The sequence below is a fragment of the Cicer arietinum genome, chromosome 5 (genome assembly GCF_000331145.2).
Source record: "Cicer arietinum cultivar CDC Frontier isolate Library 1 chromosome 5, Cicar.CDCFrontier_v2.0, whole genome shotgun sequence".
Lineage (NCBI taxonomy): Eukaryota > Viridiplantae > Streptophyta > Magnoliopsida > Fabales > Fabaceae > Cicer > Cicer arietinum.
The window spans coordinates 58905630-58933533 of record NC_021164.2 but is presented as its reverse complement, the minus strand read 5'-3'; the positions used below and the strand labels follow the sequence as shown (position 1 = coordinate 58933533).

Genomic DNA, 27904 nt, shown 5'->3' with positions numbered 1-27904 from the left:
GAGCGTCGTCAATTTGGTCTCTCACTCAGCCAAAAACTCAAATCAATTGAATCATCAAAATAATCTCTCGAAGATACAACATACTATCATAAAAAGTTTTTGAAAGATAAAACTTGTTGTCAAAATAGTCCATGACCGTTGTAATATCTAAGACTAAATTGACTGATGTTTTGATAATTCTGTGACTAATTTGGAATTTTGGCTGAGTTGTGGATTAAAGTGACATCGTCCTATACTTTTAGAGACTAAAATGATGGTTTACTCGAAAATTACGTGTAAGAAGGGGTTTTAGTTTTAGATGCATTAGCTTTACTTATCAGTATCACACATTGATTTAAGAAGGTGATTTGTGCCATGAGGTACTCTTCAAGGAAATATGCAAAACTTGTAATTTGTGAGTGTGTAGATTGATAGAAGGGATAAAAGGATAATTTTAATCTGAAATAGGGTTGAAGATGATGGCTATGGGGTTTGTGTCATTTTAAGACTGAGTGAGTGTTTTTTCCAACCTACATGGGAAGTAGAAAATAGATTCCTGTGTATTCAAAGCAGTGTAGAGACTAATGCGAACCTTTATATGGTCAAGCTGCATTAACGGTGAATTTGACATAATCACAGTAGTGCAAAAGCTAAACTTTGGAGCTTCAACAAAATCACGGCAAATGGGAAGCAATAATGGGTGATCCATCGCCAATCCAAATAACGTATGGCCAAGCTGCCAGCTTTATGGAGAATGATTTATATGACACAGGCACACCGCACATGCTCCTAACATGTTTCTTTGCATTGTTTGTGAGTTGGGAGGGAAAATGAAGAGTTTGGGGGAAATATGCAGGGGAGGGAAAGAAACTCGCAACAATTGATTGATCTATCATAATCTTTTACCTTCCCTCTTTTCCCCTCTAAAAAGCCCTCTGAAACAAACTCTTTTAGGGTTCTGTTGGCACTAGAAAATAATAATTGACTTGCTTAAGAGAAACTTGTGCTGCCATTTTGGCTGCATGTCTCACATAATTTCCACTACTTGTGAAGAAGGCCGAGCGGGATTTTAGTATTTCTACGATTGGTTCATAGAAAGTTATGAAAATAATGCATATCATGTCATTATATTATCATGCCATTGCATCATGATACTCAAGCTGGTTACTCAAAACACTAAAAAAGGACGTTTCTTGCATCAGGTCGCATAGTCATGGGACTTTTTGGGACCACAGTACCAAAAACTGCAGGTATGCCATGCTACAGTATATGAATATATGTTGACAATGTTTATATAGACAGATATTGATTCCATGTGGATGTTTGGTTACTAAAATCTTAACAACCCTTTTGTGCAGAAAACTTCCGCGCGCTTTGTACAGGTAGCTTTGCTATACCTTCCATATTCAACGTTAAAATTGGAACAATATTTATGATTTACGATAGTTTTTCCCTTAATTTGGTGATAAGTAAGGATCAATCTTGAAAATTTCTAGGTAGTAAATACTACAAATTGAACAGCATCACATTTCAGGAGAGAAAGGGGTAGGAAGAAGTGGGAAGGCTCTTCATTATAAAGGGAGCACATTCCATAGGATAATACCAAGCTTCATGGTACAAGGGGGTGATTTCACCTTTGGTGATGGAAGAGGTGGAGAATCAATCTTTGGTGATAAGTTTGCTGATGAAAACTTCAAGGTGAAGCATTCTGGGCCAGGTGAGATTATGTGCTTTTGTCACTGATAACGTCCGTGCATTTACATTATTTCACCTTTTTCACCCTTGAATGCTTGTCAGGATACTTATCGATGGCAAATTCCGGCCAAGACACCAATGGCTCCCAGTTTTTCATAACGACAGTAAAAACCACCTGGTAACTATAATTTACTTTTGCTACTTGTTCTGTATACTCTTGGAAAGGTTCATTTTCCTTTCAAGTATTGTTAAGAATGAACTTTATCTTAAATGTAAATGAGAGAAGGCTGAACTTTACATATACTTCCCAATATAGAAATTTTTCAACAGAACAGTTCTAAACAGACCAATTTTTAATCATTTGTTGTCGAGGTTTTTCTCAAATCTCACAACCTAACTAACATGCTTCCATATGTTTTTTCATAGGCTGGACGGACGCCATGTTGTATTTGGCAAGGTACTTTCTGGTATGGATGTTTTGTACAAGATTGAAGCAGAAGGAAGTGAAAGTGGCTCTCCCAAACGTAAGGTTATTGTGTTAGACAGTGGCGAATTAACTTCATGATATATGGTTTAATATATAAGTTGAGACTGATTCTACTATGGTAACTAGTCAGTTTTTTCTATGGTTCGCAAATTCCTTGTGTATACTTTATCATTTAGTAAATGAACAGAATTTGATGACTAAAAGTTCGAATTCGTGTAACTTAAGGCTGTATTTTATTTCATGTTTTGCTTGTGTACAATAATAGCCTTGCTAAAGAGGAAGGGAATTTTAGGGATTGCTTAAGATCGGAATCATTAACAATAGAAATCAGAGTGAAGAGTGCTATCCTCTGAATTTCAAGATTATTTTTGTATCTTTCGTGATGGATACAAGAATAAACTATTTATTCAAGTGCATCATATCATGATTCATGTCCTCTGCTAGTCATTTTGAATCCCATGTACCAATAGAGCACACTGAAATAAATATAAAAGGTTCTTCTCTTTCTCTATGTCCTGTGAAAAAGCAAGAGACCATAATTATCCAGATTGTGCATAAATATGATGTTGCATTGCAGAGTGTTATATTATACACCATTAAGACCCAGTTTAGAACTTAGAATATTTCTAGCTTACTAATTAGTTTGTGGTTATTATTTACTTACAAACAAGTCCTTATGAGCTTATAGAGAAATTAACTTAATTTTTAAGAAATTATTATTGTTTAAAAAACTTACGGTTAGTTTTGTAAATACTTTTTTGTACAAGTGTTTAGGCACTTGAACCCAGATTGAATAAACAAGTTATTAAGTTCTTATAGCATAAGTGCTTATAAATAAGTTATTTTTATAACAAAAATTAAAATAAAGTCAACTTGTTATTCTATAAATTATAAATTGTTTTCATATGTTATCATTGAGAGTTTATGAAAATAAGTTAAAAACATATTTCTATAAATTCTCCTAAAGAGTTTCACGAGTGTTTATGTCAATAATCAATTCAAATAAACAGTAAACAGTGTTAGTTACTTAGTTAGTTTGTCGCTCCCAAGTCCTAACATCCTGTATAAAAAATGGGCATGCAATAGAAAGATGACTAATGTGGCCGTAACAAGATTGATAAAATTTCTAGCATTATCATCCTAACAATAAACAAAGATAGCACAAAATGATTTAGAAATACTAGTTTATTATTGATTCTCAAGTACACCAACAACAACAATTTGAGGTAGAATAAGAAAAACTTATTCTACAACAAGGAGACACAACACAAGAGACCATCAATAAAAAAGAAGAAAACATCATAGACACCTCATATTCTATATATGTTAATTATTACTCCCTTGGATCATAAGAGAAATTTGAGTCAAACAATTTAGACTAAATACATCAACTTTTGATGATCCAACTCTCTCAACCAGGGGAGTAACTAGAAGTAGAAATCCAAGAGGGACGATACAATATTGCTTCGCCTTCATCGTCCTTATTGACAATTGACATGATGACAAAACAAAACCTCAAAACTACCATCACAATTGTTCAACACTTCAACAACAACAACAACAATAGATCTTGTTATTTGGCACGTGTATGAGAAGAACGTTGTTGACAAATACCAGTGAAATCAGAATTAAGATCGGAATACAAAGAAGCAACCTTTGAAATGTTTCCATTAAGTTCTTGAATCAAAGACACGTTTTTTACCATGTTATCTGCCATTCTAGATTGTTGATTCTCGTTCACCTGTTGAATTATTGCCCTGTTCCGGTCAAGCACCGACTGCACCTGCCGGAAACTCTTGTTCAGTGTCGCCCACACCTCGGGATCGCCGTCCTCTGCTTCCTCCAAGTCAGAATCTCCGGTGGTTGGGGGACGGCGGCGGAGCTTGTTCTTCTTCGACCGGTGGTGGTGGTTAGAGGTGTCTTCCATGGTGGATTCTGCGGCGGAGGAGGGTGAATAAAGTGTGGTCATGTGAAGAAAAGAAAAAAAAGACAAGTTTAGTTATGTTCGGCAAAAACCGTCATGTCTTTTTTGTTTGTTCGGATATTTGGATTTCTTTTTTGGTTGTGTTGTGTAGAAATGTGGCTAGGTAATTACTATATATATAGAAGAGAAACCATGGTGAGATTTTCTAAAACATTTGCTATATTAAATTATTTAAAATGAACTTTACTTTTTAGTATAAAAAGATATATATCATTGATCCATTTGTTGTCTATGTAAGGGGTAGTATTGACATTTGAGACGAAAATATCTAAGGGATGGATACGGAGGCTAAAAGTGAAAAGTGCAATGCCACGAGGACATAAAGAACCGTGGTGTTGCCTTGGTGGATGCGGATACTCTCTGCCACTAACAAAATATCTCATTGTAGTAGGGAGATTTTTACTGTTCATTTCAAAATTAATATTTTTAATACTATTATATTAAATTATTAATAATCGAATGATATATCATCGAGAAATAAATTTAATCATATTTTAGATTTAATAAGTTAAATTTTTAAGTTTCATCTTTTGAATTTATTTTAATTTTTTTTTTTTACTATAACAAGGTATATTTGCAATTTGATGTCAATCTCTAGTGAAAAAGTTATCTAATTACTCGTGGTAAACAATAAATATAATTAAATCAATAGTTAATTATTATCATAATATATTAATAGTTAAACACATAAAATTTTATATAAATATGAAATTTATAATAATATAATATAATTAATAATATTTACTTATATTTTTTAAAATTTAATATATATATATATATTCATTTAAAATTATTTAAAGTATGATCAAATGGGTTTAGAATTTTATAAAACTTTGTGGAATTAATTTATTCAAATATAAATTTTGATTCAATTGTTTGATTAATGAAATTCATCATTTATAATAAGACATTAAGCAGATTAACTCTTCTCAAAATTATTATTAGAGTCAACGATTCATCTTCCTTCAATTATTATGCAGCTTAATTTGGATTCCTCCTTAAAAAAATTGATCTAATTAAATTTAATGTTGATATTCATCTATTCATTTGATTTTTATTGATATATATTTGTATATTTATATTATATCAATTAATTTTTTTAGCATACGAAATATTATATTTGAACTAATAAATATTATTAAAAAAATGAAGTATTAATACAAATTAAATAAAGTATTTCTCTTTATTTATAGAATAAATAACTAATTAATAAAATTTATACATGTAATTGAGTTTAATTTGGCTTTTAAAAATTAATCAAAAATTTTATTTCACACAAGATATCTAAAAACATTCAATAAAATTTGATTTTATATCGTTTTCATTTTTTCTGAATCAAACTATAGTTTTATTTAGCTTGGTTTAGATGTGAATACTTAGAAAATATCTTCAAAATATCTTAAGTGGTTGATGTTTTGATTCTTTTCCTCCTCCGAAAACCCTTCTACTCCCAAACAAAAAGTTTTATTAAATTTCCATCACTAGATGGAGAAGAATATATACTACCTTTCAACAACAAAAAGGCCAAAAATTGTACAAGTTCTGGTGATAGATTCTTATATGCGAATATGATTGATTGACTCAGACTAGATTCAAGTTCTGGCAGACTAGATTCAATTTTAACTAAAATATCTAGGCTGAATATGTTCCTTTAGTAGATACTAACTAAATAGGCTGAATTACTTGTATGTTTGGGAAAGTTTATCTTTTAAATACAATTTTTTGTTTGCCTACAATTATGTAGTTATTTTTTGAATTTAATTTATATAGAGTTTTTACACTTTCACAACTATTATTGTATTATTAATAATGTTTGACATTTGTCGTAACTAGTTATAAAATCAATCGTATGATTTGTCATAATTTAACGAGAACTTTTTAAGTTAATTGCTAAAATATATTTTTAAATATTTATTTGACATATTTTGATTAGTTGCACGTGTAAAAATATCTTACACCTGTATGTATAGAAATTAATCTCTAATTTATTTTAAAAATAATTATTTTTAATGATAAATTAATCAATATGCTTTGGTCTATTTTTTATAGAGCCAAATGGTTTGTTAAAAAAAAACAACTAATCCTAATACATATAACTACTCGAAATTTTTTCCTTGCTCCCAGCAGTAGAAACATCTAGCTAATTATTTTTGTTTTCAATTACTTCTTCTGATCTTGTAGCACTAGCATTAAAAAAATCAATAGAATAGTAAAAACTAAACTCAATTATAGAATTGTAATCAAGCTGTTTGTGGCTTAAAGACTTAAATTTTCAGACTTAGAAATTAATACCATATTTTATCCATTCAAAAATAATAAATAAATCCAAATAAATGAAATGTAATACAATACCCCAAGTGACAGAATAGGCACAACAGATAAAACACAAAATTAGCGTAATTTGGAAAAATCAACTGCCAGAACTTGTTTTATTTATCTGGCTTTAGTGTTACATTACACAACAAACCCAATGCCCACACAAAGATCAATTGTCAAGAAAACTTGTATCTGGGCTCTTAAGAGGTCAAATTCCTCGTATTCATAATCTTAAAGCAATTATTTAAGATTGCAATGCAACACATATATTGTATTAAGTGTACAAGGTTAACGTCAGTAACTTGATATTTTAGTCCATTCTTAACATCTTGCAATTTGCAGTCTAACACGACTTAAACAGATTTCTAATAAATTAGAAAGCAACTATTCAGTTGGTTTTCTCTTTCTTCCAAGAATAGAAGCTATCTGAAATCTGGCCCCCCCCATTCGCCACTTCTTGAAGGATGCCATTGCGGATTGAGCTGTCTCATATACTACCCAAAAAAAATAGAAAAAATTAATTAATTGAACAGTTCCTTGCATGGGAAGGAAAATGATCTACCACATAAGTGAAGATGATAGGCATGTTTCATTTAGCAAGTAAAACAAGTCTCACAATTGATCTCTTCTTTTGTTAGAATAGTCCAAAATTTGGATCCAACGGCAATTGTTGCAGTGTGTGCCTTCGTGAGGACCTCCTTGTACCTATTCTTAAATGCAGACAACAACAGAAATCCGATGGTCCTATCGCCAACTCTGCCATAAATGAGAAATAAATTCACAAAGGAGGACAACTTAAGTACAACTGCATAGTAGTATATGTTAATTATGCTGTAACTAAAATTGGACACCTCCAATTTATATAATCGAAAAGTGAAAAGAAACAAATATGCACTTTGTTATAATATTGGCATTTGCAATGTATATACATGACAAAGGTGGCATATGGAGTTGCTCTTCAAAAGTCAACATACAACATATTCAGATGTTGTGCCGTGTGCCAACTAAGAATGGTCTAAATTAAGTTTGTTTACGGAAACTTTTAATTTCTCTAGATATGCTAGCGCTTTAAAGGTGGGACATAATATTGTTTTGGCCGGGGGGGCAGACTGAGCAACTGAACATGTTGCCAAATTTTTTAAGAAAGACTCGTCCAAAGCGCCAATTGGAAAAAAATTCAACATTTTGTCGTGTAACTTTTTTTTTCGTGGGTTAACTCTAGAATGTGCAGCAATAAGGGTTTAATTTTTGAATGAGATGCTCTGTATAACCATGTAATAACAAAATATTGAGATTCCTAGGCCTATCTAGATAAGAAGCATGATGAAACATGACAGCCATGTACTGTCTTCCAAGAAAAAATTAATACTGTATTAATTTTTTTTTTCAAATAAGAATCAAATTAAAGACTAAGAGGCACAGAAAACTCTTTCAGATAAGAAAAGATAGACTTACATGGGTGCTATCTTGCAACCAAATTCATAAAAGTAAGGACATCTGGACCTCAGATCCACACATGCACAATCAGCTTGGATCTCTAGTCTTGTTCTGAAAATAAGAACCATCAACCATAAGATAATAAATTAAAATTTAAAAAAAATAAGAAATATAAACATCATCAGGCTATCAACATTACTGTTGTACATTTAGATGTGAGTGCTGATGCAGATTCGCATGCATATGCCTTCACAGGTTTATAACTTTCATGAAAGCAGCAAATTGACAAATAGTAACTTTTTGCTATCCTCGGTTCCATGGAAAAATGAGGTTAAAGAAAAAAAAATGGCTCCAATTCTAACTAAGGCCCTAAAAAACAAGAGTTAACACTTAACAAGATTTTAGTTAAAAAACACGTAACTAGATTGGTCGGCAAAATCATTTTAGGTGTAGAAGAAATGAAATTGTGCTTCCGAAGTCCTAATTGTTAAAAATGACACTAATAACCCATTATTAATGTCATGACATGCTCAATTATATAATAGAGTGCACCTATAAGTTGCAAACCCACATAAAATGATAATTACTTTTGATTGAAACAAGGGGGAACATTGACAGATACTGCTTGTCTCAACTGTAACTCATGAGCAAGCCAAAAAGGCAGTTCAACTTTTGAACCCGCTTCAATCTGAAAATCAAACATTCTAAATGTCAGGTGAAATCATTAAGTTCCACTTCCACCATCAGCAATTTTTCCCCTCTGAAAAACATAAAATACAGTGTCAATGACTCTTACGAAGTCTGTCTCAGAACTGGGATCTATTCCCACTCCAGATGCTGCCTTCTGAAATATAACAGACACAATCTGTGACAACATAACAAAAAAGTAGAATTAGGACAAGAAATTTAGATTGCATTCTATATTGTCATTGTTAACACAACAAATAGAATCTGATATGAACTAGAAACAGCCAAAAAACACCAACCATATATCATGAGGCTAACTACTGTAGAAAAAATTTCATTTACAAAATCAATTATCCGAAAATGACCATCCATTATTAAATATGACATGTATCAACTAGAAGCAAATAATTAAACAAATTAAAGAGTCTGAAGCTTGCCTCTTCCTCCACCAAAATATCATCAATATCATAGTAACTTGCCATCCTATCCTCTAGCTTGTTGCTCTTACGCTTTCTTTTAACTCATCGAAAGGGCACTCTGCAGATAAAGGAATTTTGAGCATAAAACTATACATTCAAAAAATGTTTAGTTTCCTTAATCAAATAATAAAGGTACCAAAAATAAATCAGCAAAGAAAATTTGAAGCTGTTCTATACAGAGAACTTCAGTCACTGTCTTTAATATTTTATTAAACATTCTGTAACAGCATCTGTTGTTAGCAGTTCCATTATGATGAAATTTAAAATCGCAAGCATTGAGACCAATAAGATAGAAAGCAAACTAGCAAACTAGCCGTGCATTTGCACGGGCAGCATTGGTTACTACACATGTTCTAAAAAACTATGTAATCAAGCAATTCCAGCTAAACAAACTCTTAGGAAACATTAAAAGCATTATTTTGATAAAGCACAGAAAGTTGTATGATATTTTCTCAACAAAGATTCAGCATATGAAGTAAATTCAGGATACATAGTCAATCTTAGCACAAGCTATAATGGATTTCTGCTTCAGATATAAGAAGAAATGTTGCAAAGCAATCAATCAAGTACATCAACAAGCTTGACGACCTCCAGAATTATAGTAATACAAAGCAAATTGCAATCGAAATTTCTGTCACCAAACATAGTTGACTTTATACCAACACAAACACTACGACATAACATTTTTCAACCACAAAACCTCCTCTGTTATATTTTGAAACACCAATACCAAATGAAGCCAGCCAAACACCTAGTCCGTGAAACAGACCAGAAATCTCCGTGAATGAGTAAGTGTAACCCTGAACCCAATCCCTTATTGATAAGTCAATATGTAATTAATGATAAAGCTTTATACAATGAACTTGGTCCAAATGTTATCTTGATTTTCGACCAGGTAGCTTTCAAACAAAGGATAAGAGGTTGTAATTTTACACACCATCAACCTGACCAAAATAAAATCAGAGAATCACATAATCCTGACAACCAAATACACACTTCCTAATCATCTTCAGTTAGTACTCTACCAAACCAACCCCCATTTTTACTTTCCCCCTTTTCATGTTCAGTTCTTTACCTCGATAATACAGACACAACAATGGCTACATAGAGAAATTTTCGTGTTTCCAGTAACATTCAGCAATGGGAATTGGAAAAATAAAAACATTCAACAAATGGGTTTATAGTTTAGAGTCCCTTACCTCAAATAGTGACAAATTCTGAAGCATTCAGAGCTGAAACGAAAGTGAAATCTCTTCCCTTCTACCGGTTGTGGTGTGGTTCACTAGGATTTGATGATGTGGAGTATAATTCGGTAATATTTTATCTGAATTTTCCGAAATCGCTAATAGGTAGAAAGTATATAATTTACTAGGACATGAAGAAGAAGGAATGATCTTGTCTTCAATTTGAAAACTTGCGTAATTCAATTCGTGGCTTCGACTTTGAACGGATCGGGAATGTTGGGGAAGAAAATTAGGGTTTACTTGTTTCAAAATTGGCGCCATCTATTTTTGTTTTTAATTCGGCGCCATCTTTTTTGGTCAGTAAAGTAAAAACTGCGCCGCTTTTTTTTTTTTTTCTAGTGTTTTTTTCTGAACCGGAAGAAAAATGAATGTTTTCGTGATCCGTTCTGAAAACGGGCAAAACATAGATAGATCACCGCTATTAGCACTCCAATTTTACCAATACACCTGCTGTAGTATTTTTTTCAAGAAAAAAAATAATATTCATAAATTCAAATTAGGAGAGATTACATCAACAAAACATAATACAATTTAAAGATGTTAATATTGAAAATGATAAATTTGTGATTTTACCATAAAACAACAAAAAATATATAAATATAACAAAAACTATGATTACGAAAAAATATTGAAATGTTTTGAATATTTTATGTTTTCGAAATTGTAACGTTGAAATGTTAGAGTTAATGATTGAATTTGCACTAGATTGAAGTTGACATGTCAATCTGAATTAAACAAAAATCACAAAAAGATGAAAAATTAAAACACCATCACACCAAGGTGATTAGTAAAATAACATCACATTAAGACGACAAAATCCTGAAAAACCACAAGAAAAAGTAAATACATGTAGAGTCACTTATTTAAATAAAAGAGAAGTGTCTTCTTTTATGAAATACTTCTTTTTGTAAGTAAATTTCCATAAATGAATGACTACATCAAACTCAAATTAAAATATTTTTAATAGACAAAATAAATATTTATTTTTAGTCTATTTAACTAAAAAAATCATACTATATACAAAAAAAGCTTTAAAATCTATCGTATTAAAATAGTTAAGTAAATACAGGTTATATTTAATTTTTTTAATAATGATTTATTAAATTTTGTATTTTACATTAAAATTATAAATTTGTTAGCATTTTTTACAATTTAAATATATTGACCAACATAAAATTTTGAACTATTTAAAAATATTTTATAAAGTGAATTTTATAGAATATTATTTAAATACCATAAAAAATCATGTTAATTTTTAAAATAAAATTTAATTTCATTTATCTATTATCTTTTAGTCTATTTATAAAATATTACACCACTCAATTTTGATCTTTTATTGTTCTTCCTTTGACAAGTGAAGGTACTGATACTTCTACTTATGCTAGTTGTACAATAAACCTAAATGAAGATTCCTTATAACCCAATTGATTCCACATTTAAATATTCAATCTCTCATTCCAAAATGAATTGTCACCATAAATTTCAAAAGCTACAAGTTGAGAATTGGATGGACGTAGCGGGTCTTTAAAGTGATTTTCAATTTCTCCAAAAACACACTCTACCTGTCATTTATCTATCATGTCGTGTAGCATGTCTTTAATCCTATTGAAATTTGGTTATAAACAACAACTTGACAATATTAAGTAAAGAGTCATGCTAACAAAAAGCGATTGTTTAAGAATTAAAAAAAAAATTGTGAGATGATGAACATGATGCTCTCATGTTTGATTCACCACATAAGAGGATCCAAATTCATATATTTACATAGCTGCCTTATACGGATCTCATTCCATGTTGTAGGCTTGTTTGGTGCTCTCAGCTCAACAACCTCGTATCACATTAAGTATAAAAAATTATGAAATCGAGCTTTGTCACGATATATCAAATGTCTCCATGGTCTTTTACCAACTAAAGGATATCACATTTTTTAATCTCTATAAAATTCATCACAAACATATTTAACCATTCTAATTAATGTTTTTTGTTTTCTTTTAAAAAACTTAAATTGTTGCAACTTGCGACCTAAATGTAAATAAAGTAATAAGAGTGCTAAATATGTATAACTAGACAACGATTTGTTAACGAGATTTGACAAGTTGTGCATTACCTCTCAGGAGTAGTATAACTTTCACGTTGATTTATTCAGAATAAGAGTTAGAGTTCCAACTCGGTTATATGATATATTTATAGTACAGATAACTAAAATATTAACATAAAACTAAAAACTAATATTTGTCCATAAAGATATAACTTATTACACTGATTTTAGAAATTCCTTGAACGACAAAGACATGATGAAATTTGCATATAGCTACGGAAGTATAGGACTATATTCTACTCTATATCAGCTAAATTTCAATTAAATCAGAAAATTACAAACTTTATGAATGACAATTTTGTCACCTTTTAACAAATCAATATTTTTTTAACAAAACGTAAATAAGGAAACTGCTAATATAAGGTTGATAACTCAATATCCTAATCCCACTGAATCTCTCTGTGAAAAGTCCACTCAGAAGGATTCAGTGTTTTTTGGCCGTCAGCAGCAACAAGATCATATGGTGAATCTTCTGAAAATTCAGTGTGCATGGACTTCCAGTGGAGGCATGGCTTCCAATCAGCCTCCTTAAGTACTTTCAGTATCTCTTTCACCACAATTTTGCTTCCCTCGGCGGCCAAATGGACACCATCACTGCATAATAATTCATTGAAATTGAGAACAGATTAAAGATACTTTAGGAAGATTTATCATTTTACATCATTTTCTTTTACAAGTTATATCACATTATGTGACACTAAAAGGGCTGTTCTTTAATATATCTCACAAAAAATCAGGGAAAAAAAAAAAGCCAACACTTTCTATTGCAAAAGAGATGAAGATAACAACATATAAACATCAGAAAAAGCAACAATCTTAAAATATATGTAAATCAATTTAGTATCCTATCATCATTGAAAGTAACCTGAAAATCATCTTTCTGGGGCCCGGAGGTTTTTCCCACCAAAAAGGGTTGGTTATGTAGATGAAATGACACTTGTAGAAGAAATAAATTGCTATCAGTATACTTGGAGAACTAAATTGATGCCACTCTCCAACTTTCAGGGAACTACAATAATACTATCACTTATCTTCTAGGACCAAGTTAGGTTAATCAAATCTTTCAAGAATCAAAACAAATTACATTTTACGGATGTACAGATCCAGTGAGGGTGGAGAGGAGAATAACATATACTCTATCCGTTACTTTTTCGTTGATGTTTTAAGTTTATTTACACATACCAAGAAAATTAATAAACTTTGTTACTTTTAATAAAATTGTCTTTTTCCAATAACAACCTAAACTATTTATTATCTCATTCCACTATTTCTATCTTTGCAATAAATAATTAAGGATATTATTGACAAAGTAATTACTAATATTACATTGAACTTTGAAAATGACAAGTAAATAAGAACAAAATTTTTCTACAAAAGTGACAAGTAAAAAGGAATAGGGGGAATACATTATAACTTCAAGAAAGTGACTAATCCAGGTTTAAATTAATCAAAAGATTGAATCAGTCAACATGCATTTAGGATGGAAGATTGTGTGCTTAGACCTTCTAGCAAATAAAGCATCATGAAAGAACAAGATACTTGAGAAAAGCTAGGGAAGGATTTGGATATTGAACAATTACATTGCAATATGTCACTTGATATTTCCTGGTATTTGGAGAGAAAAATTGATTGATAAAGAAAGAGGTCAAGATGCTTACGTAAAACAAGCATTCTCCCAGTCATCTTTACTTTGCAATGCATTAAAAAGATCAATGACTTTCACACCCAGTTCCTGGCATAGCTTTATACAAGCATCTGAATAGCTTCCGCATAAATCATTTGTTCTTACCAGCTCACTAAAAATTGAACTGATTAAGAAAGGAAAATCAAAATTATGTGATTAGAATTTTAGTATGTTATCTAAATACAATTACAGAGATGAAAATGTAAAAGAAAAATATGTTCAGGTTACCTAGTGTTTCCACGCACTTTTTCCTCATTGACAGGAGGACAGCTGAGAACAATGATACGCGTATTTTCTGAGAGGCTCTACATTCAATATTCTCATTAAATAATGAATTATAGTTTTACTGTGCAAATGAAAATGTGATCATAAATGTAGTAAAAAAATCATCATATTTAAGATAAATGTTTCTTCATTATTAAGGAAATACTACTTGCTGCCACTGATCACTGCAACACATCATTTTTCACTATTCCTGATTTCCCTCATTTGTTTGGCTTGTTGCCGTTTGATGAACACAATAATCCACATATTATGTCTATAGTTTATGAACAAAGGTTTTTGAATATGTTGTTTCGTATAAAACTATAAATGAATATAATGAACTCAAGCACACCATGTTTCATTATTGAGTGCACTATTTTATTATGCGCAAGGAAACAGTATTGGAGAACTTGGGTAAGGCAAGGCATACGACAGTGTAATGGAAGGTCTAAGTTCAAATGAGTTACATTATGTTTGTCATTGAAGTGTCCAATACTGAAAGTGAAGATATCTGTCTACAATGCTTGGTAAAGGACAATAATGGAGAAAGAACCAGGTGATTAACAGAGCAGAAGTACCTGAATATGAACCAAAATCTTTCTCATGTTTGCAATATATTCTTGAAGAGGCACATGAGGGCCTAGACCAGATGAATGAGGACCCATGGAATCATTACCTCCAAAGTATACTATCACAAGAGAAGGCTGTGTAGCAGCATCCTGGGAAGTAGGATAAAAATTATGTTGCAGGCAGGATATTGTTGAAATGCGATCACATGAAAATCTAAGAGAGATAGAATGTAAAATACATGAGCTGTACAATAACAGAAAAATTTCATATCCATGTGTCAAACATTAGCCTGCATGAACTTAAACAAACAGGGGCCTATATAGAGTTCTTAATCCTATGCATATTTAAAATATAAATCCTATACAATGGAACACTTCTGACCATTATTAGAATAAGTGTATATGCAACCAGGGGAAGATTTACTAATTGTTCAGTAACTGAACGTCAGTATGGGTCCTAGTCCAGCCTCTACAGATAGAAAACTTGATTGGTTAGAGAAAAGTTCCTTAAAATTGTGTCTTCCGAATTTCAGCGGACTTTCATTTTATTAGGCAATTGTTGGGTGGAAATACAAGGTTTTGCTCTTGCCTCTTGGTTAGTTTCATGTTTTTTTTTTCTTTTCTATTTTTATTTTCCCCTTGGGGATTTAGGATTTACCAATTCCATTACAGTAATCAACTAAGTTTTTTTCAAGAAGAATTAATTAATAATGAATTGAGAGAGTATCAAGTAAGCAAGAGTTCTCTTAAGATATCAAAATACAAAAAGAAGGGATTAATGGAATATATCATTTTAAGAAACTGCACTTTCCACCAATAAATCATGTTAAGCCACAAACTACATCAATCAGCTATAATGAAGAAATCAAGCTACGCAAAAGGAATCACTTTATTTGTAGATATGATAGTCCAGTTATCTGCCTAGTGAGGTACAATACCTTTGGGAAAACTTGTTCGAGGACTTCAAGGGCACGTCGCGAGTTCCATCCATAGTATCCTCTTAACAATATGTCTGCCTAAAACAAGTGCATTTGCATCAGCATAACATAACAGATGAACATCCTCCTTAATATTTCTATTTGAGGAAGAGAAACAAAAAAGGGGGAAAAAACATGATAAGGATGCAGTATTTGGATTCTACTTTACACACACACAGTTATGAAATGAAAGTGCACGAATGCAGTATTTGCGCAGTCTTCCTACTTAGCAATCATTTTGTGCATCTTTTAGGAGAACATGAGGAAGGATAAAATATAATATTGAAAGAAATTGGAACTTAAAATAATAGAATAATTTATTCAGTTGTTGATGGTTTTCTTTTTCCATATTCATAGATAAAATCAATAATTGAGGGGATATTTTGTCATATAGCCAATAGAAGCAACAATACTTGTAAGAAAATCAATCATGGCGTTACACTGAAGTATGCTTGTTCAAATTCACTTGTGTGTTTTGAAAAATTTATACAAATAGACAAAAAAATGAAGATAAGATTTAAGAAAGAACGCGATCATTACTATTTTGTCCCAAAAAGAACTAGGTCAGTGTGAGCATCGAGACTCGCTGGGAATTCAAATTCAACCCAACATCAATTGCTTCCTTGAGAAGCGCCTATTGTATCTTCTGAGGACCTTACTAGCTATGTAGCACCAACACTTCTGATTGACCTCGCGCCATGTGGACAGCACCGACTTGACACTAACACATGGAGTTACATTCAATCATTTCTTTCTTTTAAAATTATTACATGTGTAACGTGTTTGTGTCAATGTTTCATAACCTCCGGTTATTCTCCCAAATATTTTCAAAATTACTACACATTAAGCCACAAATATCATTTCTTTTTTAAATTATATTCTTCCATGAACATTTTTTCATTTTTCCCCATTTTCTCAAACATAGCCCAAAGTAATGGTATACCACACGGTATAATTATGGTATAGCGTACAATGCGAATAAAACATGAATTAAGGCATTGAAATAGAAGAAGGAATATTTAATTGTGACATCAAGTCCTCAACTTATTTATGTTTATATGCGTGATGTGATTCGGATTAAAAGATAAAAACACAGAACATTTGAAAATGAAGAATTGGTAGATATAAATAAGAGATGAAGAGAATAAATGAATGAAAATAAGTGAAATTGAAGAGTATTGAAATGAGTACCTTGCGAGAGTAAATGTCGGAAAGAAAGGAACCCCAACCGGTATGGCTGTAACTTAGCTGAACGATGGAGGATCCAAAGAGAACGAACTGAGGTCTCGCGGGTGCAACCATCTCTCTCTTTCTCTTTCTCTTTCTCTTTCTCTTTCTGCGTGTGATGAGTAGTTGAAGGGTTAAAACTAACAAGGATATATACGTACAACAACACAGAGATAAAGGAAAAGACCAAAATACGCCGCGCCAAACGAATTCCTAAGCTTCTGGAGGATCAACCAAAAGTACCAATTCGACACAATCAACACACTTTAGTTGATTAGTTAGGAATTATGATGACCCGCCTTAGTACACGCCAAAAGGTTCGCTTTATTATGCTCTTTTTTCTTTTACATGTTTTTATTAATTAAGTCGTTGTCATTGTCGATTATGTAAAAATATTTACTTCCACAATTATTGTCCTTGCGACCCATCTTATTATGACTTAGTAGATAGATTGATCTTTAAATTTTACGAATTGGAAAATTTGCATTTTAGTATCCGTTGAGCTCACAAATTTGTATCTTACAATATCAATGTAAGTTTCTTGATGAACAGTAAAAGCAGTCCTTCAACTGACTCCTCCTTAATTGATGTTATGAAATTAATCAAAGCTACAGCAAAATAGAGATAAGGGAGAAAAAGAAAAGAAAAAAAAATTGTATTATTTTTTTATATAATTCCAATTTAATTGTATTTGTAAGTTCAGATAAGACTTAAAACAAAAAATTATTGGAGAAAAGTCTTTAGTCATAGTCATAGAGGTTATAGATATTACGGAATACAAAAAGTTAAAGGAAAATGAATATTCCCTAACATAAATATTCACAACGGTCCAAGAATAATTATTTATCGGGAATAGATTTGCCTATAAAATTTGATCATTTTAGAAACAATATTGTCAATAATTATGCATGGACTAGCCTTGAACATATAGCATGTGAAAGACATAAATTTTATAGAAAAATTTGTCAATATTATGATGTGAGATTAATGTAGTAAGACTATACATTCAATTAGTGTTTCATATCATATTCCTTAACTATAAAAAATTTTACCATGACTATTTTAACTAACACTTTACTATTTTAGATAAGTATTTCTCCATTCGTACAAAATTTAATTACTAATTTGACTGACATTACAATTTTAATAATTAATTTGTTTGTTTATTCTTTCATCACTTACACACGCACGCACACACGCACACACGCCCGCAAGCACGCACACGCTTACGCACACGCACACGCGCGCGCGCGCACACACACACACACACATATATATATATATATATATATAAAAACGGAGTTATTGGCTTAGATCCTTGTCATTTAAAATTGAGTTGTGATAAGGAGTTAAAGAGTATGAAAATAATTTAAATTTTAATAAATTATGATGAATTTTATTTATTTTAATTTAGTTTATGATCATTCTTAATTTGCTTTAATTTGAAATTATAATAGTTTTAATCTAAATTTAGTTGATGTCATATATAAATGAAGATACTTTAATTTCTTAGTTTTAGTTTATTTTAGAAAAATATGATGTAACTTCAGACATGTGTCACTTGTGACTCATTTAGATTTAGAGATAGTCTTACTAAAAATATGCATTAAGACAAGTTTGAAATGAAATAGAATTTCTCTAATGAGGATGTTGAGTGAGTTAGGTCTCCTGTAAGCTATTAGATTATAACTTGCTTATATCTTATTCATGGTTTTTTTTTTCACCGTTGTGACGATTCCTGATTGGCTAATCAATCATCTCAACTTAATTCATTTTTGTTCATTGTCCCCTTTTTATTTGTTACTTCATGTGAAGAAATCATTTGGTTAAATCTTCAATCTCATGTGAAAACATTTAAATCCACAACATTTGGTATTCACAACTTGTCATCAAGTTGTGATCTTTGTCGTTAATTTATATTCTAGTATTTTGTGTTTGTGAGATATTTGAAATTTAGTTTCATTTTATTGCATTTTATTCGAAACCTTGTTTAATCTTGAGTTATTTGTTATTTATATAACATGTGTATCAAGGTTTATTTGGGAGATTACTTGTTGTTATTTTAGTGAACTTTTGATTCCTTAGTTGTTGTTTTCGAGTGAGAGAAAAATATGGACTTCGTTTCACCATCTTCTTTATTTGCAATTATTTAATCCAAAATTTCACTTGTAAACTTGTTTTTGATGTTATTTCCTTCATATATGCCCGATTCAAGAAATTCAAAAGACTAAATTGATTAGAAAAAGAAGAATTCAAATATGCAGAGAAAAAACTAAAACTATAAGTTATTCGAAAAAATAATTTTGCACGAAAGCACTTGTTGAAAAAAGGCATTTATATAAACATAAAAATAATTTTAAAAAAAAATGACATAATTAGTTCACTTTGATACATCAATATATATTTTCTTATGCATTGCAATTTTTTATCTTAGTACTTTGCTTCCAACATATTCGTCACTCGCATATTTGCAAGTTTTTATCTTTCTTATTTATTTGATAATCTATTTGAGTGTCTTAATTTACTTAGTTTTTCTTCTTTGTTATTTTAAATTCCCTTAGTTTTGTCTTAGAGTTTTCCTTCTTGAAATTCTTGTGTTGATAACTTTTGTGGACTTGTTACATTATGTTTGGATTCTTTGATTTAGATTCTTGCTTTGGGTTTTTTTAAGAACTTAAAAGAGGAGTTTGAGTGGGAAAATGCAAGAAGCACATCATTGAAAAAAGTTACCGTTGAGTGATATACACGAGTGATATATTTATTGAATGTAAATATTTAGTGAGTATTGAGGGCCTTATTTTTATTTTCTTAATTTGTTCTTGTTATTTGCTTGATTATTGTGAAACTTGTTGATTTGTTGTTGTTGAAATCATGAGTGGAACTAAATCAAACTCCCCTTCTCATATACTCACTTCTCTTATGGGTTATTTTACAAAAATTTAGAATACTCAAATGACAAATGAATACCTTGAGAAAAGAGCTTGTAAGAGATATCTCGTCATGGAAGATCATCTCAAATTGAAGATGAGTTTGAAATTAAGAAAGAAAGAAGATATAGAGGTTATAATGAAAAGGAAATGAGGTATGCGATTAGATGAGATTAAAGAAAACGAAAGAATACTATGACGAGAAGGAAATGAGGTATGAAAGGAGATATAGTGAAAAATAAAGAAGATATATATGAAATGAGAGATAGAGAAAAAGTGAGGAGGCAAAGAGATTTTGGGAGGGAGCATAAGAAGTATGCAAAAGAGAAAAGACAAAAAAGAACATAAAAAGGAGGATCGAGAAAAAAAGAGAAGTATATCATATGAATAATATATATTATAGATTTTGTATTGGATCCGAAGTATGTGAAATATCCTTATAAAAATGGATATATAAAAACGGCAAGAAAAGTAGAAAAGTTAGGCTTGCGAGAGAAAAAGAAAATCAAAGAAAAGAAAGAGAAAGATGAAAAATATTTGAGAGGCAAAGAGCAAAAAATTGACGCTAACTATTTGTCTAACTTTGATAATTCTCTTGCGTCAGTGCTTGAAGAAATGTCTCTAAAGGAGGAATGTCATTAATATATTGACTTTGAAAGTGAAGAGAAAGATTATGGTAACATTGAAAGTCTCTTTAAACAAGAGAGTGATATAAATGAAATGGTGTTAGTGCTTGAAGGTGATTGGTCAAAAGTTCCATAAAAGGATGATTGCAAGAAAATTATTGAGTCACGATTTGTTTGTGATGAAAAAAATGTCCATCATACTTAATTTGCTTTGAAGTCTTTGCAAATACAAAATAATTTATTGTTTGCCACCAATTTCATTCCATAGACGGTAAATATGGTCATGAATATCAACTTCAAAAGGTATAACTGTCTCCATCTTTATAATTTATTACCTTGACCATAAATGTGATAAGATGTTAATTATTCAAGATAAAATTGTGTTTCATCGACTTATCACATTTGGTGACTTTTCCAAATTTTCATTTGACTCCCGTAGATATGATGAACTCGTGGTTTATTTGGATTTGTACAATATAATGGAGCTTAATTTTGTGGTTGAATTTCTTCAAGAATGAGAGAATGATAATGGCCTTAAACGCATGAAGATGATCCATATTTTAATAAATTAGAATGAATTTTTATTTATTTTAATTTGGTTTATAATAATTTTTAGTTTGCTTTAATTTAAAATTGTAGTAGTTTAATTTAAATTATGTTGATGTCAATGAAGATCCTTTACTACCTTACATTCAGTTTATTTTATAAAAGTATAATGTAAGCAGTCTAGAGAATTGTGTCACTATGACTAATTTAGATTTATATATAGTCTTATTATAAATATGTGTTTGTAACCTAGTGAGCTAGGTCTTCTTTTGAGATCTTGAATTAGAACTTTTTTAAATCTTATCGATGACTTTTTGAATTTTTGAATTATAAATTTTTTAAATCTTATCGATGACTTCTTTACCATTGTAACGATATCTCATTAATTTATCAATCATATTTGATTATGGTGCATTCTCCATCTCCTCAATCTAATCTATCTTTTGTGTTTATTTTTTCATTTTATTTGCTACTATATATAGAGAAATTACTTGGTTAGATCATAATATCATATGGAAGTACTCAAATCCACGTCAAGTTACGAGGAACAACTAATTTTACTTTGTCCAACAATGTGGAAATGGTTGATTTAATCTTCTCACAATTTGTGGGTGGGTTGGAACAAATAGGGAAAGGGAGGAACCAAATGGACATTGTTTGTTATATGTGTACTCGGAGTATATATCAATTTTGACAACAACAAAAAAAAAGAGTATATCAATGTTGCAACATCTTTTTATTTTGATAAATTCTTAGGTAGTATTAAAAAAAATGAATACAGCTATACCTTTTAAAAACTAACACACCCCACCTTTAGACTCTTATTTGGATCCATATTAAAGGAACCATATTAATCTGATGTGATAAATAAAAAAGTGAAGAAAAAGCATTATCACGATGCCCAACATAATAATGAATGCATTGGGGCCGATAAGATATATAGAAGTTGTAGATATTAGGAAACCGTGTAGGTAGAAGAAAATAAAAACTGATGGTACTTGTACATTATCTTCGGCTATATAAAAATGCTACATAAATGCATATAGTGTTGATGAACAACTTTATTTAAAAATAATAAAATGAATGGTTGATTGAGAACAACTTTTCTAGGAAATATTGAGTAGGTACGAGAGTGTAATGAATGAATGAACAGTTGAATTAAAAGATAAAATTGGTAGGAGTTAGGTTATCGAATTTATCAGTACCTAACATGTTTGTGAGGGGAGTTCACCAAACATAGCTGACATTTAGTAAATATCACAATCTTAAGGCAATTGTTGACATACAATACAATGTTACCGGCTGGGCCAAGGCCCATAGCAAAGGCACATGCGTCTCACTCAAACAACATTCCACTTATTACGGCGGATATTGTTTGCTCAATTGCTAACAAAATTGCCTTCAAAACCCTACTATTATTAAGCACTATGGAGAAATATATAGGCCATTTGTTCTTACCTCATAATCACCTCAATTTTTTGTTCCCAGGAGAAGATCTGCCCTTTCTCACATAAAGTTAATGTGATTTTATGATGCATATCCATATATATATAAAAGCTATTCTTTCTTTCACGTTCGATATAATAAATAATTATTTAAATTTAATATATTATATATTTTTTGGCTTAATTGTTCTCTTATTTTAAATTCAAACAATTTTGTTTCTTTTCTTGAATCTTTTAATTTAAAAATTATGATGTGATGTATTTTAAATAATTTGACAGGTTATATTAAAATTTTGAATAATTAATACCTATAAACTTACAATAAAAATTTCTAAAATTTTTCAATTTCAACTTATGAAATTACTTATTTTTTTAATTTAATTAATATTATATAAATAATTAATGTACTAATTTAATTCTACACCACAAGATGATATGTCATGTTATTTAAAATATAATATATTTTTCAAATTAAAAAATACAAAAAAAATGACCAAAACTGTCTAATTTTAAAATAGAGAGACCAAATTAGTGGATTACTAAAAAAATAAAGAACCAAAATGAAATTAAACCAAATCTTTTTAGTTTTGCAATTTCAAAATCCTTGTTAATATAATAATATGCAGTAAAAAATATCGTGATAGATTTGAGATAAGAAGATTTTGATTACATATACACTAAATCAAATTTAATCAATCTTGTTTGTTAATTGAAATTAGACGGTTCAAGAATATAGTTGTGCCACATTAAATATTATGCATACATACAGGGAACATATCAAATGGATTTTACAATGAGATTGTGAGATAGTTAAATTTTGACCATACAACTATACATTGATGATCATAATTAAAAATTATTTAAGTGAACATGATTATTTAAAAAAGTCACATTTTTTTCTTAATTTTGATCATTCATGTATGATTGTGTCTTAATTTTGACCATTCATATATAATTATGTCTTAATCTTGATCATCCATGTATAGTTATGTAGTCAAGATTTAACTCACGTCTAAAATAAAAAAGATTTTATAATTCAACCAACACTTGAAAAAAAAATTACATTTTCTCCAATCAATGCCTTTTTAACAAACTGTTGGAAATGATGATGTTTTAATGAGAGTTTATTGGAAATAATGATGACATTTATGAGAGCTAGTGTTGTTGTGAATTGAAAAAATTGAGAAGTCTCACATTTGAGAGATACCACACACTAGTAGGGTATATAAGGTGGAGGTAATGAACTTGGGGAGGGCTCCAAGGGGCACCCCAATTTTGTGAAGGAGGGAGAACGCAAGCAATATTGACCACCACACACGCGTGCGCGCCGCCGTCTGTAGGCCCGGCTTTGGCTATGGCTATGTATTATTATTTTATGCATGAAAAATTAATTAATCAATTTTAATTAACTGATTGCTTGCATTTTATCTCTAATTGAAACGTTAATTACGTAATTGCCCTCCACCGAGTCATATCTGATCCAATCTTCCTCGTGCGTCTATTTTTACCCGGTCAAAACCCTAATCTTTAGTCTCACGTCTCCCTTGTGTCCGGTCAAAAGTCAGAGTCAAATCCCTAAGTTTGGAGCACACGTTTCTGAGGGCCACTACTTGGAGCGCACGTTCTGATGATCCATGATTCTCTCAGATCCAGTTGCGAAATTCCTCTATAAATAGAGGGTTCTCCTCAGTTGGAAAATCACACAAAAAGTTCTCTGTATCTGAGGCTTTTCTCACTTCTCCCCCTTCTTACTGTTTCTTCTCTTTCTTTCGAGTGGCCTTCGTGCCATATTTGAGTGTCAGTCGTAAGACTGCCATATTGAGGGTTTCTTCTCTTTCTTTCGAGTGGCCTTCGTGCCATATTTGAGTGTCAGTCGTAAGACTGCCATATTGAGGGTGTAATTCTAGAACGAAATTCTACACTGCAGTAGAATTTCGATACAGAGTATCTGAGCTGTTTTATACTGTGGACATTGTGGTTGATAGTCTGCGTTGCACAATTTTGGCCAGTGCCTCGAAACGTCTTAAAGAGAGCGACTTAGTCCGCAACTCAACCCAGTAATATTTTCGGTGACATAATTGTTTTCAAAAAGGTTTTTCTCCGAATTTCAAAAACTAACACAAACTGAATTTGAATATCTAACCATGGGATTCATTTATTTACCACCAACCATATTATGTTAGTTGAGCATTTAATATTTATTCATTGCTGAATGAAATTCATATATTATATTCGAATTTGCTGGATTGTTAACGCGGTAGATGTGTGTGTATAACTAACTAGTTAGCATTCAGGGAAACTCTGGCACAACATTATTCTATATCACACATTTAACACTATGTGATGTAATATCCATTTTTCATGTTACCTACGAATTCTATGAGACCCCTCTTTCAAAATGTCAAAATGTGTCCCCTCTTACATAGTAAAACAAATTTATTGATTGGTACCTAGAATTTGTCACAATATTGAAACGAGCACATGGCATGAGAATTTTGTTACCATGTGATGCTTGTTTCTAGTTTGGGGGATTGGGTATCCCAACAAAATTATACCCTCACTACTTGTTCTAATTTAGTGAAAGAAAGAAAACAGAAGTTTCCTCCTTCCAAACTTCTCTAAAAGTCATTAAAAATTATGGAGAATTTATAAAGACAAACTTTGAAAAAATTAAAGAATTGAGGAAAACATGGGTACTTCCGAATACTTTAAGCCAAGAACATCACCAAAAACACATAAGCAAATGCACTTAAATTTTGTCCATTTTATAAGCCATGTGCAAAACATAGATAACAGAATGAAGGAAAGTTACTCTTGTTAGGAGTTTAGGAGGAAAAGGCATTATGAATTATACATCAAATATCTACCAGGAAATTGGTTCCCCTAATGATATAAAATAACCAAGGTATTGAGTTTGAATATCATGAACTAAAAAAATATCAAAGGAGTCAAATATGGATTTCTAAAATATTTAAAAGTTGGCTGTTTGGAAAGGGTCTACGTTATCCATGATGGGCAGGATCAGATTAATCAAGTATGTCATCTGTGATATGCTTTCCGAGGTCGATTTCTTTGGTAAAATTGACACTGGTTCATTAGCTGCAAACTTTGTTCGGACAGGAGATATCGATTCCAGAAAGATTGTCACGGTTGCATGGGACAAAATTTGTACTCCTTTCTCTGAAGGTGGTCTCGGTCTTTGTTCACTCAAATCCACTGATAAAGAAGCTATGTTAAAGTTGACTTGGGAGGTCGTTTCTTCAAACTGTCAATGGGATGTTTTGGTTAGAGCTAGAGCATTCAATAATAATAAGCATGTGCAGTATCTCAATTTTTTAGAAGTTTAACTTCTACAACTTTATAAGGACTTTGAAGAATCATAAACTTGTTTCGAATAAGAAGCTCTAGAAACTACTCTAAACATGGCCTTAATTATGAAAACAACCAAATGTAAGAGCTTGATATGCAGTTTTACCTATACTGTGGAGCAATCATCGCAGTGATTTAGATTTTCCTTTCAACTTTTTTTTAAAACTTTTACACTGAGGGTGTTCTTGAGTCTCCCGAAGCACTTCGCCAAGCATTTGTAACCATAGCTCTTCAAAGTGCTTGTGAAAGCCCTGCTGAAACCAATCCAAAATTTCTGAAAATAGTTCTCTTGGATTCTCCTTCCACGCCATTCTTAATGTGGCAGAGCTATCAATCGACTTGCTCTTTAACTTGCTAAAAAGATTTCCCACCCTTTTTTGACCAAAAGCTTCTCTCCTCAAAATACTTTCAGGAGGGGCTGACATGTACTTTCGAACAGATTTTAAACACGGACACACCTGACCTTCAAGTAAAGCATAGGCGAACACCTGCACCCGATGCTCATCATTGCTAATGGGTAATGAATGCTTTGGAAGCTCCCAACAAAAGCGCCCAAAGGTTGGGATGACCCAACATTTTACTTGGTCAGCCTGCACGTCATAAAAAGGTCTTGGATCCGTCAGGGGTGGAGAGAAAATGCACGAAGACCCGGCCTGCTCAACTAGCCATGCTGGTTCCACCCTTGTCACTCCATGCATGTATGCTCTCTTCGCACTCGTCACCCCTTCTTTGTTTGGTCTTTTTGTCTCTAATAGTTCATTGTAAACCAAAAACTCAGGGCGTACAGTTGAGACTGATGACCAACGATGAAGGAAAATACTTTCATCGACCATGCATGATTGATACCTTCCGGCACGAGAAATCATATCTCCATCAGTGGCCCTAGAAGAAGTTGTAATCCGTTTAGCAACCCTATCTGCCCAGCCCGCACATATTGCTTGACAGATGAGCCTTTCCTCGACCAGAGAGAGAGGATAGTGTGCAGAAGAAACTCGCCAAGCATTTTCCACATCCCCTAGTGTTCCATGAGTCCATGAGTATTCTTGCTCAAAACCACCTCTATCACTCTGATAAAAGACCAGTTTAAGTAGTTGCTGTCTAAGTTTGGACATTTCGTCCATAGTTTTAAAATGCAACGCATTATCCTCACAAAATTGCAGTGACTTTTGTGCTTGTTCAAAACACTGCAGGGCATATGCTATGGCTAGGGCATCACTGGTAACAACTCGAAATTTTTCTCGTGCAACTTTAGATGCTTCTTTTAGTTTCTTTCTCCTTGTCTTTTCTTTTTTATCAATGTCCTTATCATTGCCTCCCATGCTAGATTTCTCAGTCATCTCTGAATCTCTGCTGCTATCATTTCCTTCGTATTCCATTACAAAAGGATTTGACAAACTCAATGCTGCAGCAGCTGCAACAGCATATGCCAAAAGCAGACTTTGATTACATTTATGCCTGTGGCTTGTATTTTTAATAACAGTGAGGATCATTCTAGAATGACGAGGACTCAAAGGATAATGAGCCATGGCTTTTCCCAAAACTGTTAGTTCATCCTTGCAATCAAGTGCTTCAAGAGCTTTCAAGCAATTCTCAGCTTCAAGCAGGGAAGCAGCCTTAAGAGAAGTAGGAAATGGGAAGTTCGCGACCTGGATGAGCAATAATACTAATAAGTAAAGAAATATTTTAGATTAACTGTTAATGATATATAGCAGAACTCCGAACACCTACTCCCTTCTTTTCCAGTAAATGATAGCAGCCAATATAAACAAGTAAATGAAAAATAAAAACTCGGAAGTAAAATGAAAATATCAAACCTACCTTCTTAATATGCATGGATTTCAAGAGAATGACAACACCATGAACA

General features: G+C 31.6%; 5 protein-coding genes across 6 annotated transcripts in view; 1 reads left to right on the top strand and 4 right to left on the bottom strand.

The window, feature by feature from the left end:
* The window catches only part of LOC101498752 (peptidyl-prolyl cis-trans isomerase CYP19-4-like), a 4130-nt gene extending 1458 nt beyond the window's left edge, over positions 1–2672 (top strand). The window contains exons 3-7 of the mRNA XM_004500431.4: positions 1182–1229; positions 1338–1361; positions 1514–1696; positions 1777–1852; positions 2101–2672. Coding sequence (XP_004500488.1) covers positions 1182–1229; positions 1338–1361; positions 1514–1696; positions 1777–1852; positions 2101–2239 — 470 coding nt within the window. The 3' untranslated portion in view covers positions 2240–2672. The remainder of the gene's footprint in view (positions 1–1181; positions 1230–1337; positions 1362–1513; positions 1697–1776; positions 1853–2100) is intronic.
* A 656-nt stretch (positions 2673–3328) lies between these two features.
* LOC101498412 (protein EARLY FLOWERING 4) lies at positions 3329–4258 on the bottom strand. Its single transcript, XM_004500430.4, has one exon. It carries the CDS (start codon positions 4128–4130, stop codon positions 3735–3737), a length of 396 nt encoding a protein of 131 aa, XP_004500487.1. The 5' UTR covers positions 4131–4258; the 3' UTR covers positions 3329–3734.
* A 2266-nt stretch (positions 4259–6524) lies between these two features.
* On the bottom strand, positions 6525–10550 carry LOC101498078 (DNA replication complex GINS protein PSF3-like). Its single transcript, XM_004500429.4, has 7 exons — positions 10264–10550; positions 9023–9122; positions 8695–8763; positions 8486–8586; positions 7917–8009; positions 7078–7217; positions 6525–6955 (listed from the first exon to the last, which is right to left on the bottom strand). Exons 2-7 carry the CDS (start codon positions 9065–9067, stop codon positions 6846–6848), a joined length of 558 nt encoding a protein of 185 aa, XP_004500486.1. The 5' UTR covers positions 9068–9122; positions 10264–10550; the 3' UTR covers positions 6525–6845.
* Positions 10551–12521: 1971 nt separating this feature from the next.
* LOC101497755 (GDSL esterase/lipase CPRD49-like) lies at positions 12522–17475 on the bottom strand. 2 transcript variants are annotated; one of them, XM_027334330.2, is made up of 7 exons: positions 17315–17475; positions 17092–17236; positions 15862–15939; positions 14933–15073; positions 14319–14395; positions 14065–14214; positions 12522–13000 (listed from the first exon to the last, which is right to left on the bottom strand). In XM_027334330.2, exons 2-7 carry the CDS (start codon positions 17200–17202, stop codon positions 12787–12789), a joined length of 771 nt encoding a protein of 256 aa, XP_027190131.1. In that variant the 5' UTR covers positions 17203–17236; positions 17315–17475; the 3' UTR covers positions 12522–12786. The 2 variants fall into 2 exon arrangements, with proteins under 2 accessions (XP_027190131.1, XP_004500485.1); XM_004500428.4 differs by having other exon boundaries at positions 17092–17475.
* Positions 17476–25415: 7940 nt separating this feature from the next.
* Positions 25416–27898, bottom strand: LOC101497619 (ATP-dependent RNA helicase DEAH13-like). Its single transcript, XM_004500512.4, has 3 exons — positions 27859–27898; positions 26147–27686; positions 25416–25936 (listed from the first exon to the last, which is right to left on the bottom strand). The coding sequence occupies exons 1-2, from the start codon at positions 27871–27873 to the stop codon at positions 26163–26165; spliced, it is 1539 nt and encodes a 512-aa protein (XP_004500569.3). The 5' UTR covers positions 27874–27898; the 3' UTR covers positions 25416–25936; positions 26147–26162.
* Positions 27899–27904: the final 6 nt, after the last annotated feature.